The sequence below is a fragment of the Bos indicus x Bos taurus genome, chromosome 6 (genome assembly GCF_003369695.1).
Source record: "Bos indicus x Bos taurus breed Angus x Brahman F1 hybrid chromosome 6, Bos_hybrid_MaternalHap_v2.0, whole genome shotgun sequence".
Lineage (NCBI taxonomy): Eukaryota > Metazoa > Chordata > Mammalia > Artiodactyla > Bovidae > Bos > Bos indicus x Bos taurus.
In genome coordinates, this window is record NC_040081.1 from 88450151 (window position 1) to 88463111 (window position 12961).

Here is a 12961-nt window from a genome sequence, read left to right on the forward strand (position 1 = left end):
CTATTGAAGGACATCTTGGTTGGTTCCAAGTTTTGGCAATCACAAATAAAGTTGCTGTATATACCTGTGTGCAAGTTTTTGTGTAGACATAGTTTTTGACTTCTTTAGGTAATGGAGAATGATTGAGAGATTGTAAACAGAAAATATGTTTTGTTTTGTAAGAACCTGCCAAACTATCTTCCAAGCTGGTTATGCCATTTTGCATTCCCAAGCCCAGTGAGCGGGTGTTCCTATTACTTAACATCCTCACCAGCATTTGGTGGTGTCAGTGTCTGGATCTTGATCATTTTAATAGATGTGTAGTGGTATTTCACTCTTGTTGTCTTAATTTGCATGTCCCTGATGATATATAATATAGAATATCTTTTAATAATATTTAGTATCTCCTATTATTTGCTATCTGTATATCTTCTTTGGTAAAGTTTTTCTAAAATCTTTTTTCCTATTTTTTAATCATGCTATTTGTGTTCTTATTTTTGAGTTTCAAGAATTCTTTGGGTATTTTTGACAATTGTCTTTCATCAAATATGTTTTTCACAAATATTTTCTCCTAGTCCGTGGTCTGACTTTTATTTCTCTTGGTAATGTCTTTTGCAGAAATAAAGTTTTCATTTTAATGAAATACAGGTTGTCAATTCTTCCCTTCATTAACTGTACTCTTTCAATCTAAGTTATGATTTTATTTTCAAATCTTCATGGAAAGCTAATTGGATATACTTCATATAAAACTTTCAAAACTGTCATTTATTATTAAAAAATTACTGGTGCATAATCATATTGTGAGCAAAACCAGCTTTAGTCTATTTCTAATATCTTACCCACTATTATTTTTTCTTTTCTATGATATAGTCCTTGGTCATAGCATTCACCAGTTTAGTTCTCAAATTTAAACTAGGGAAAAATGAAAGTTGTTCCCAAGGAACATTCTGTTCCAAAGAAAATTACTTCCGTCTGATTTACTAAAACTGAAAAAAATTTTTTAACCAAAATGATTCAAAGCAAAACATTTTATTAATGGTCTGGTCAGTTTACCCTCCAGAGGAAGCCATGCTTTAAAACCCCAACAGGTTAGTAAGCTACTCATAGTCCATCATTAGCCAGAATTTCTAGGATTTTGTGACTTTTGGTTTGGCATTGCAACACCTCTTATGTCACTGGGCTCAATTTCCTAATTCCCAATTTTTATGAAAATAATATTTCAAAAATGCATAAAAGTGCTTATTCATGATAAGGTTTATGGAAAGTTTTGTGGTAAATGTCACTATATAGTCCATTCCTAGTTTTCTGTTTTTAATTTTGTTTTGTTGGTGTTGCTACTGTTTGTGTTAGTCCCTTTGGCCTGTTATAACAAAGTTCCTAGGTAGCTCAGAAACAACAGAAATTTATTGCTTACAGCTATGGACATTGGGAAGGTTAGGATCCAGGTCCTGAAAGATTCAGTGTCTGGTGAGATCTTGTTTTCTGGTTCATAGATGGTGCCTTCTCATTGTGTTATCACACAATGAAAAGGAGTAAGGAAGCAGTGTGGAGCCTCTCTTATGTACACACTAATCCCATTCATGATAGATCAGCCCTCCTCACCTTCCAAAGGCTTGACCTCCTAATACCATCATATTCAGGATTAGGACCCCATGGACTGCAGCACGCCAGGCTTCCCTGTCCATCACCAACTCCTGGAGCTTACTCAAATTCATGTCCTTTGAGTCAGTGATGCCATCCAACCTCTGTCATCCCCTTCTCCTTCTGCCTTCAATCTTTCCCAGCATCAGGGTCTTTTCAAATGAGTCAGTTCTTTGCATCAGGTGTCCAAAGTATTACTTGTCAAATGTTGAGTCTTTCAGTATTTGTTCAAGTAGTGACAAGGGAGGCCAACAGAGTTCTGATTCTCTAGGAAGTACATAAATTACACACATATAAGCACATCACAATTATTCTTATTAAAACAGCAATCAATTATGTTCTAATATATATTAAATAAGAATGAATGATATTGTAAGTTCATGCAGAAGTGGATATTCTCCTTAAAAATGTTACGAAGATAATGGTGTTCAAAAACAGTATAGTAAATGACCATCATTAAGTGCAATCTTAGAAGTCTAACTTCCACAAAGGATCTCTGTAGTATCAAAAAAATGAAGCTATTTAAACTAGCTGATCCCCTCTAAGATTTTCTTTTCTTGCTGAGCCCAGACCAAATTTCTGAAAACTTCCCATTTCTGAGAAGCCGAAAGCTTTTGACAACATTTAACATTTTAATGCTTATCTTTTCTTTATTTCCTGTGTAGTCATCTCTTGTCAAAAAATTTCTGGCAGGCCAGGATTGCAAGGCTGAACAAAAATAACTAGCTACCCCGTATGCCCAGGAGATGGCAAGGAAAAGCCCACCTACTGTTATTTGGAGCCTTGCTTAGTCTAGACTCAATCAAAATTCAGTACTAATTTACCCCAGGAGAAGGCAATGGCACCCGACTCCAGTATTCTTGCCTGGACACTCCCATGGATGGAGGAGCCTGCTAGGCTTCAATCCATGGGGTCACGAAGAGTCAGACATGACTGAGCAACTTCACTTTCATTTTTCACTCTCCTGCATTGGAAAAGGACATGGCAACCCACTCTAGTGTTCTTGCCTGGAGAATCCCAGGGATGGAGGAGCCTGGTAGGCTGCAATCCGTGGGGTCACACAGAGTTGGACATGACTGAAGCTACTTAGCAGCAGCAGCAAGCAGATTTAATTGTAAATGGGTAGCAGGAAAATTATATCATGAACAAAAGTAGGGAAAACATTCTTGACATATAGTAATTCTGGGGCAACTTTGAAGCCAAGTTAATCCCTAAATGATGCTCCTTTTTCATTGGTCTGTCAAGCCTAATGTGGAAGGAGACGAACTGCATTGATGTTGCCAAGTTAACCCCAAAGTAACTGGCCTTTTCCTTTTCTTTTGTTACTTGCATGCAAACAAGTAACTATTTTCCACTTCAGCTCTTACTGATTGATAAACTGCTATCTTTGATGTGCTTAACTTGATAATGATATGTCTACATCTTTTCTTACTGCAATATATACCATTTCTTAAAGGTAATACAAAGAATAGTAGACATTAAAAAAATAGAAACTTAGAAAAATATGTGAAACGGCCTGTCACAAACTAAATGGCCTAAGTCATATACTAAATCATTAAAGGCCTCTCTGATTTGTTGGAAGAAATCAATTTAGAATAATATCCCCATACTGTTAACATTCAACACAGTATAACCTAGTCAGAATCTTCTCTGATCACTTATCTCCGACAATCACTAAGTTACATAAAATATGTATTTTGGTCAATACTTTTGTTGAGTATATTTTTTCTTTTAATATCAAATATCCTGCTGGTTTCTGAACATTCTTTTGAATAGTTCGGAGTCCAAAGACTGAAAATACCATCTGTATAGTCCCTAAGCAGAAACAATTTCCAACATCAAGAAAAGCCAATTCCAAATAGATAAGTTCAAATGATTAATGACAGTAAACCACCCTATTCTTTCCTCATTAACTTTAAGATCTACTTAACACTACAAAATTTAAAAGTTATCAATATTTGCCATCAAATATTCACAGACTGCTTGCTACTGAACTTGGAATTATGGGACGTCATGGGAGAAATATAAAACATCAGGGCTGATTTTAAAGTTTATGGTTAACTTGGGAGAGACAAGAGAAAAATTATGGAATAATTAATAATTAACTCTGTCTCAGGAGATAGGTTTACAAGTACATTAATTGTTCAAAGATCAAAAGTGGAAGGAATACATTTCCAATGGCCTTATCATATAAACCTTCTCTGAGAAGCTAAGACTTTGAACTGGTCATGAAGAAAGAAAAGACTTAGAAAGCAGGCAGCAGTTTTTGACTGGTTAGCCTAAAAGCCTCTTGGATGTTTGACATCATTGTGACCTCAAGAGTAGATACACTGTGGATTTCAACAGCTTAAAATATGATTATTGGGCAATAAAGTAAAGAGGTTAACCAGATGTGGAGAGCCACAGAGTGTTTGCCAATACTATGAAGAAAGTGCTTCGTAATCTGGAAACTATTAAAATTTTCGTGAGGTGGATTCTCTAGTGCTTGACTTCCAATCTTAAATTTTCTATTTCTTAACTCTCTGGCCTTTCTATCCCAAGTTGAAAAATGATAAGAAAATATTTCTTACCTGCCTCTGAGAAGCAATATGAGGCTTGAAAGATCATGAACGTGTTTTGAGAGCTGCAAACCATCAAGGATGTTTTAATTCCCCTCACATTCCTCTGTGGTGTTATGACTAAAGGTTGCTTTTGACAAACAGTCAACCTTTCAGGCTAGCAGGATGTCATTTTGTGGATTGTTTTGTTATACCTTGAGAGAAAAGTAACACAGTGTCTTTCTCTACTACCTGCCCATGGGTGCAGGCAGGCCAAAATGGCTTCCCTTTAGACTTGCAATAAAGAAGCAATTACTTTTGAAGTGCTCCACCTCCTGTGGTACTGAGTGTCATTGTCAACTGTAGGAAGTCTTCAGACCAGCCACATTCTATCTGCCTTTGCACAAGGTCTACATCGGGAATGCCTAGACAGGAGCCAGAATGGGCAATGCACCTGAATGACTTCAGTGAGAACTTAGGTTAAGTTACCTGATGCTTCTTGGCAACCCAACAGCCAATTTCTAGTGAGGACTTCCTATTACCTGCTTTCTAGCTATATTAATATTTATTTTTGCCTTATATTCTGTAAGCAACCCAAGGTAAGTTGATTCAGGGTGCAAACCAGGTGAAGCATACAATCTGTAAGAGTGTTCAGAGGAAATGGAAATTACATTTCATGACCTTTCTGTGATCTTACCATTTGATGCCAAAACTAATTCATGTGTTCCTTTATACCTAAAACAGCTTATTTGGATCTGAAACACACACACACACACATTTATAAAAACTCAATAACCTATTTGAGTCATTAAACAATTTCCTCCCACAAAATCTTATACCGTGTATGTTTCCCCACCATCACCACCCCCCCCCCCCCGTGATTAAGTTGAATTTAATTTCCCAAGATTTTTAATTACATTTTTGAAGTTTTATCTGATCCACATCAGTGAAGCTTTTGTCTTTAGATACAGTCTAATGTCTAAAAGGGCTTCCCTAGTAGCTCAGATGGTAAAGAAACTGCCTACGATGCAGGAGACCAGGTTCAATCCCTGAGTGGGGAAGATCCCCTGGAGAAGGGAATGGCAACCCTCTCCAGATTCTTGCCTGGAGAATTCCATGGACAGAGGAGCCTGGCAGGCTTCAGTCCATGGGGTCGCAAGGAATCGGACAAAACAGTGACTAACACACACATACACACAATGTCTAAAAAGGTGATATAATAAGTCTGAAGCTATTTTCCCAGGTCACCACTCCCTAGAAGGATGAAGGATTGCATTAGTTGAGTCAGGTATGATGCTGATGGGATCAGGAAGCTACGCAGGATAGAGAACTTCCCATTTAATTTCCCACAAAATGAGGTCAAACCTCTCAGCCCTCTTTAGGGAATTTGCTAAGTTTTCTTCTAGACTAAAAGTTCTAAAGGTCTATGAAACCTCCTCCCTGCTCATCAATGGAAGTGATAGCCTACCAAGGAAGATGTGTGGAGGTGTTAAGAAAATTTTCCAGGGTCATGGGAGACAAGGAAAAGAATTTTGTTCCATGACTGATTTCTGATTGTCATCATGCTCACTGATTGCCTTGGCTTGCCAGCTGTAAGGACACAAGTCTTGAGAACAATCCAGAATAGGATCTAGTGAGATTTCCATGAAAGAAAGCCTACATGCCATTCCAATATCGTTGCCATGCCTGCCATGAAACTGGACATGTGAAAGACCCAGCTGTTAAAACTTCAGAGTTCTTTGGACTTCCCTGGCAGTTTAGTGCTTAAGACCACACTTTCAGTGCAGGGGATGTGAGTTCAATCCCTGGTCAGGGAACTAAGATCCCACATGCCACATGGTGCAGCCAAAAACGAAAACGAGTAAAAAAGCTAACTGCTTCTACAGAGGAGATAATAAGCTACCTCACCCACAGCTTCAGGAAGCAGCTGTAGGCTCACTGGGACTAGAGCAGGATTGTGGAAACAGGCTTGGTCACACCACTGCTTATGAAGCTAGATGGTTCCAGAAGCCTGTGTGTGTGAGTCATCCTCCCATCCCATGAAGTTGATTGAGTGAAGTGAGTGGGTTGCCATCTCACTGCCAAACTGATTCAGATCCCTAGAACCAAACTTCCAGATGAGCCCCTTAAACTCATTAGACTCCAGGGCTTCTCCAAACTGGGGCAATTACACATCTGGTTAGGTTTGGAGCCATACCAAGAGGATGGGCTCTGGGGCATTGCTGTAGTCTGCACTCATCCCACCCCCAACCAAGACCATAGAGTCTTCCAATTCCATAGTGTATTGAACTGCTGAAAGCAAGGCATTTTTTCCCAGGGCAATTTGGTGGGTGATTTTTTGATGATTTTTGTTAAACTACCTTGATATGCATGTTTGCAAAACTATGTATAGAATTCCCAGAAAGTGGACTTGCTTTTGCAGCCTGTTCCTGCCACTGACTTCAAGTGGGAGTACAGATAGATACTTTCATCATCTTATCTTGGCTTCTAACTGCTGGCTGAAGTCCAGAGAATTATAAACTAATCTGAAGAAGCTAGAACGGTTTGCCGGCAAGCAGGAGTGAAAGGTTTTTCAGTTTGGTGTAGTTTGAGTTACAGCTTACATTAACTGAATAGTAACAATTATTACAGTTATAATAATAATTGGGAAAGAGTTCAGAAATTTTTCTAAAATCTAACCTCCCAGCTAAACTTCCCTGCAGGTTCAGTGGCTAAGATTCCATGCTTCCAATGCAGGGTTGCGGTTGGATCCCTGGTCAGGGAACAGAGATACCACATGCCCGCGCGTCCCCCCCCCGCCCCAAACCTCGCCTGGGGCAGAGCCAAATTAATAAAAAAACAGAAAGAAAAACAAAACAAAAACAACCCCCTCCCCCCAAAGAATCCTTCCAGCGGCTTACTTTGTGCCTAGTCTTTCTGTTTAGATGAAGATGAGGGGCATCTCTGAAAAGACACCTGTCACCCAGGAGAAGCTAGCTTTCGCTCGCCCGGGCTGGCCCGGGTGGACAAAATCTGCGCAGGATTGCTTCTTACTTCCAGCGAAAGCAGCATCCACTCCAGCCACCGCTGGGCGACCTAACAGATCCGCTGCGGGCTGCTCCTCCCAACCACTCTCCTCAAACCCCGCTCCTCCAGGCCCCTCCACCCGGCCCCCTCTCCCCGCCCCCCACTTAGTTCAGGGAATTTCCCAAGCATCCTAAAGGTTGAGTTTCCTGCCTGGAGGAAGGGGCCAGGGTTATAAAAGCTACGCTGAAGACCCGAGGCAGTCACAAGCGCTCTGGCTTCGGATCCCGCGCCTTCTCCCTCCTTCGGAGCCCTCTGCAGTCCTCTCTTCGCCACTATGAGACTGCTATCCAGCCGCGCTGCCCGCGTCTCCGGCCCTTCGGGCTCCCTGTGCGCGCTGCTCGCGCTGCTGCTGCTGACGCCGCCCGGGCCCCTCGCCAGCGGTGAGAGCGCTAGATCAGCCGAGCGCACCCGGCGGGTGGAGCGGAGCGGCGTCCCGGGCGTGGGGAAGTGTCCCGGGCGGGCGGACTGGGGAAGAGCTCTCCCCGCAACCTGCCCTATAACGGTGTCTCTCCTATCCCAGCCGGTCCTGTCGCGGCCGTTGTGAGAGAGCTGCGTTGTGTGTGTTTAACCACCACACCGGGAATTCATCCCAAAACGGTCAGTGATCTGCAGGTGATCGCCGCGGGACCGCAGTGCTCCAAGGTGGAAGTGATGTAAGTCCTGGTGCGCGGCGTTGTCCACCGTGATCTTTGCAAGAGGGAAGGTTCCCCCCACATTGCACCCCCCCGCCCCCCGCCGGCCTTAGTCTTCAGCCCCCACGTTCACGGGTGCATCCTCGTTTTCCCTCTGCAGAGCCACCTTGAAGAATGGAAGGGAAGTCTGTCTGGACCCAGAAGCTCCTTTGATCAAAAAGATCGTTCAGAAAATATTGGACAGGTATCTGTCACTTTGCTCTTTCTGGTTTCTTAATCTCTCTTGGAGTGTGGATTTCTCGAAGTCCTTACTCTCTGAGATTTGGCGACCACATTTCAGACCATGTTTAAAATAAAAAGGATGTTCCGGAGAAGAAGGGAAAGTTGTTTTCGAAGGTCCTGGGGAAACTCTTATCATGAATCTCAACAAGAATTGCCTAGGAGGTTACACAGAACTCATTATTGAGATGTATTTTGTTTGTTAAGGACTCCACCCTCTGCTTTTTATTGATCCTAAATCCTGTTTTGAAAACGAGTTGGGGTAGACAAGTGTGTGGAAATTTGGTTAAACTGATATAATTTTTTTTTTTTCAACAGTGGAAAGAACAATTGAAAGAAAAGACCATGTGTTAGAAAAGTTGCCCAGTTCTTCAGCAGAATTTTCTGGGGACCTCTGGACCCACTGAAGACAAGAAGCAAGGGCTCATTTTCTCCAATGAGTTAGGTTTCTGTACGAATTCCCTACTATGAAAGAGAGAAAGGAAGAGGGAATCTATGCTTGCCCTTGCAGCTTTCTGCTCAGTTTATGTCCTGTTTAGCATATTATTTCCTGCTCCTTATTTGCTGTTATTTTAACTGTTATGCTATTGAAATCTTTAAGAGTTGACTAAATTGTGAATTAAGAAATCACTGATTGTTAATCCTTTCAATGTGACTACTGTTATTTCTAGAATGTAGTTCTTATACTGCCATGGGAAAAGCTGTATGAGAGTGAATGGAATTTCATTGGAATGCTGTATATGGAGATAAATTGTTATCCTCACTCTCTTATGAAATAGGAACAACTTTAGTATTGTTTTTTGGGGAATATGTTAGAGAATTTTCTTACTCTTGACCCTTGGAAGATATTTAAGTTATACTGCATTAGAAATATGAGTGTTATACAGTTATCTGTGTAGAATATATTTCCTTATTTAGAATTTCTAAATATATGAGTTCTATAAGGACTAATATATTCTTTTTCTGTAAATTTAGACATTTGATGTCTTCCTAGTATGGCATAATGTCATGACTTACTCATTAAACCTTTGATTTTATATGGTATTTATTAGCTATTTTATCAGGAGTATTGTATTTCTAGCCACTAAGCATGTATTTTTGACTAATAAATAATCTAGGAACTAGGTAAATTCCTTATTTCTAGTTTTTATAGAAATACATCCCTTTAGGTTTTTAAGAGTAAAGGCAATCTTAACAATGATCTATACTTTGAAAGTTCTGAAAGCATATTCAAGGTCTTTGAATATAAACTCATGTAGTTTATAAAAAATGCACAGCCTTGCTAAAATGTGCAGACATATATACTGTATCTTTTTAAGTGTTTGACCATTTTGTTACAAAGAATTACATATGCATCACAAGTACTATGTTAAAATTGTACTTTTTAAATGTATCTCAATGGTTTATAGTGCTTCTTTTGTTCTTTGGAAAAAATAAAAGATTTATAAAATTTACTCAAGTTCATAGTTTATTGTACTGTTACAAAAATGTCATTCCTCCTTAATTCTACATTGCACATGTGCTTGCTAAGTCACTTCAGTCATATTTGACTTTTTGAGACCCTTTGGACTATAGCCTGCCAGGCTCCTCTGTCCATGGGATTCTCCAGGCAAGAATACTGGAGTGGGTTGCCATGCCCTCCTCCAGGGATTGTCCCAACTCAGGGATCAAACCTGCATCTCCTGTGTCTCCTGCCTTGCAGGTGGATTCTTTACCTGCTAAGCCACTGGGGAAGCCCCTGGTTCTACATTACCAAATTGTAAAAATTAACCATGCTCCTCTCTGACTAGCAGCAGGACCCTCATTTCCCAATGTCCTTGTGTTAGTTCAACCTATCTCCAAGCTCACTTCCCTTCCAGTTCCTTCATAGCACCAACAACCTTTGGGCTCTTTCGAAAACACAAATAGGTGAGACTTCCTTACCCTAAATCCTTTACTGACTCCCTGTTTCCTAAACATGAAATACAAGTTGCAAAGCATGACAAATCAGGTTCTGTCTTATGACTCCTGATTACTACCTCAAAGTCATTTTTCCGTAGCATAATTGCAGTCAAGAATTTAGTTTCCCTACTGGGCATGTTCCTTCCAGGTCTATGCCTTTGGTAGGACCTGTCCCTGGAAAGGCCTTCATATTTTTCTCTCTATAGAAGGAAGCTTATTCACCCTTCAAAGCTCTATTCAAACAATACTTCCTTCATTTTTTCCTTCAAGTTTTCCTTGGCACTACCAGCAGAATTTATGGTTTCCATTTTGATGTTCCCATAGTGTCTTCTAAGTATCTGAATTCACGGGAATAGCCAATATTGCATTGCTTTTAGTTGCTTAAAAGGATTTTTACCCTACTCTACTAGAGTTCTCCCAGAGCATCTCCCACATTTCATTCATCTCTGTATCTTCAATACCTGATACAGATTGACTTAATTAAATAAGTTATCTTGAAACTCAGGTTGTAGATAGTATCCTAAAATCAATCACCTGGCTCATTGTAAGTGCTAAATAAACTGTAATTCCTTTACCCTTTTCCCTTTCTTGTCTACAAATAATCCAACGAGAGCTTTGGTAAGCATAGTCCTTTCAACCTATAACACAGAACACTCACTTTCACCTGACTAACTCCCGTCCTTTTTCCAAAGGCAGTTTACCTGTCACTTAAGGCCTCTCTGACCCTTCTCTCCCACTTAGATTAAAGCCCCTTTTATATCCTGTCATATGACTGTTCTTTTCCTTCATAACATTTTGTCACCAACAGGACTGTAGAGCCTATGGAGACTATACACATGGCACCCCACTCCGGTACTCTTGCCTGGAAAGTCCCATGGACGGAGGAGCCTGGTGGGCTGCAGTCCATGGGGTCGCTAAGAGTCAAGCACGACTGGGCGACTTCCCTTTCACTTTTCACTTTCATGCATTGGAGAAGGAAATGGCAACCCACTCCAGTGTTCTTGCCTGGAGAATCCCAGGGACAGAGGAGTCTAGTGGGCTGCCGTCTATGGGGTCGCACAGAGTCGGACACGACTGAAGCGATGCAGCAGCAGCAGCAGCAGCAGCATTCCAACTTCACTGTAAACTTCGTAAGGGGAGGACTACATTTATCATATTCGCTTCTGTTCTTAAGACAGTGACTAACACACAGTAACACATTGGGCTTAAACAGGTTAGCGACCTAAGCAAATCCCACTGTCTCGCTGGTATGGAAAGAGCAATTTAACATAAATAGCTCATTCTGAGGAAAAGCAAGAAAACAAAAAGAGAGCAACTAATCCAATTAGTATACATACACACAAACTCTAATTGGATTAGTATGTTATATATGCTTATATTAATATGTTATATTAATATGTTATATATGCCAAAGGCTTTGACTGTGTGGATCACAATAAACTGTGGAAAATTCTGAAAGAGATGGGAATACCAGACCACCTGACCTGCCTCTTGAGAAACTTATATGCAAGTCAGGAAGCAACAGTTAGAACTGGACATGGAACAACAGACTGGTTCCAAATAGGAAAAGGAGTATGTCAAGGCTGTATATTGTCACCTGCTTATTTAACTTATATGCAGAGTACATCATGAGAAACCCGGGGCTGGAAGAAGTACAAGATGGAATCAAGATTTCCAGAAGAAATATCAATAACCTCAGATATGCAGATGACACCACCCTTATGGCAGAAAGTGAAGAGGAACTAAAAAGCCTCTTGATGAAAGTGAAAGAGGAGAGTGAAAAAGTTGGCTTAAACTCCACATTCAGAAAACTAACATCATGGCTTCTGGTCCCATCACTTCATGGGAAATGGATGGGGAAACAGTGGAAACAGTATCAGACTTTATTTTTGGGGGGTCCAAAATCACTGCAGATGGTGATTGCAGCCATGAAATTAAAAGACGCTTACTCCTTGGAAGGAAAGTTACAACCAACCTAAATAGCATATTCAAAAGCAGAAACATTATTTTGCCAACTAAGGTCCATCTAGTCAAGGCTATGGTTTTTCCAGTGGTCATGTATGGATATGAGAGTTGGACTGTGAAGAAAGCTGAATGCTGAAGAATTGATGCTTTTGAACTGTGGTGTTGGAGAAGACTCTTGAGAGTCCCTTGGACTGCAAGGAGATCCAACCAGTCCATCCTAAAGGAGATCAGTCCTGGATGTTCATTGAAAGGACTGATGCTGAAGCTGAAACACCAATACTTTGGCCACTTCATGTGAAGAGTTGACTAATTGGAAAAGACTCTGATGCTGGGAGGGATTGGGGACAGGAGGTGAAGGGGACGACAGAGGATGAGATGGCTGGATGGCATTACCGACTCGATGGACATGAGTCTGTGTAAACTCCGGGAGTTGGTGATGGACAGGGAGGCCTGGCATGCTGGGATTCATGGGGTCGCAAAGAGTCAGACACAACTGAGCAACTGAACTGAACTGAACTGATGCTTATATTAACATGTATGTATGTTTAATAGTGTATACTAATGTATTATTAACATACCCATATTTCACCTAAGTAATTCTATATCTTTTCATCTCTCTCCATATATATAAAATATCAACTAGATTAACAGATGTTCTATGATTACATATTAATATATCTATATAATAGAGTGTGTGTAAGGCAAGCAGAGATACAAAGATATGATAGCACCTAGAGTAGATTCAAAGAGACGAATTTGTTGACAAATTTTTTCAGCAATATTAAAAAGCACAAAATACCTCAAATTAAAAAAAAATTAAACTTCTGTAGTATTTTATTGCTCTCTCAAATAGCAATTTTCCTTTAAACCCATGATTTATATCTTTATACTAAGGAAACACTAAAAACTCAAACCAGGTCA

The 12961-nt window shown here is 40.3% G+C and overlaps 1 protein-coding gene across 1 annotated transcript; it reads left to right on the forward strand.

The window, feature by feature from the left end:
* Positions 1–7329: 7329 nt before the first annotated feature.
* On the forward strand, positions 7330–9588 carry LOC113894378 (C-X-C motif chemokine 6). Its single transcript, XM_027544731.1, has 4 exons — positions 7330–7603; positions 7744–7876; positions 8016–8099; positions 8453–9588. The coding sequence occupies exons 1-4, from the start codon at positions 7498–7500 to the stop codon at positions 8466–8468; spliced, it is 339 nt and encodes a 112-aa protein (XP_027400532.1). The 5' UTR covers positions 7330–7497; the 3' UTR covers positions 8469–9588.
* Positions 9589–12961: the final 3373 nt, after the last annotated feature.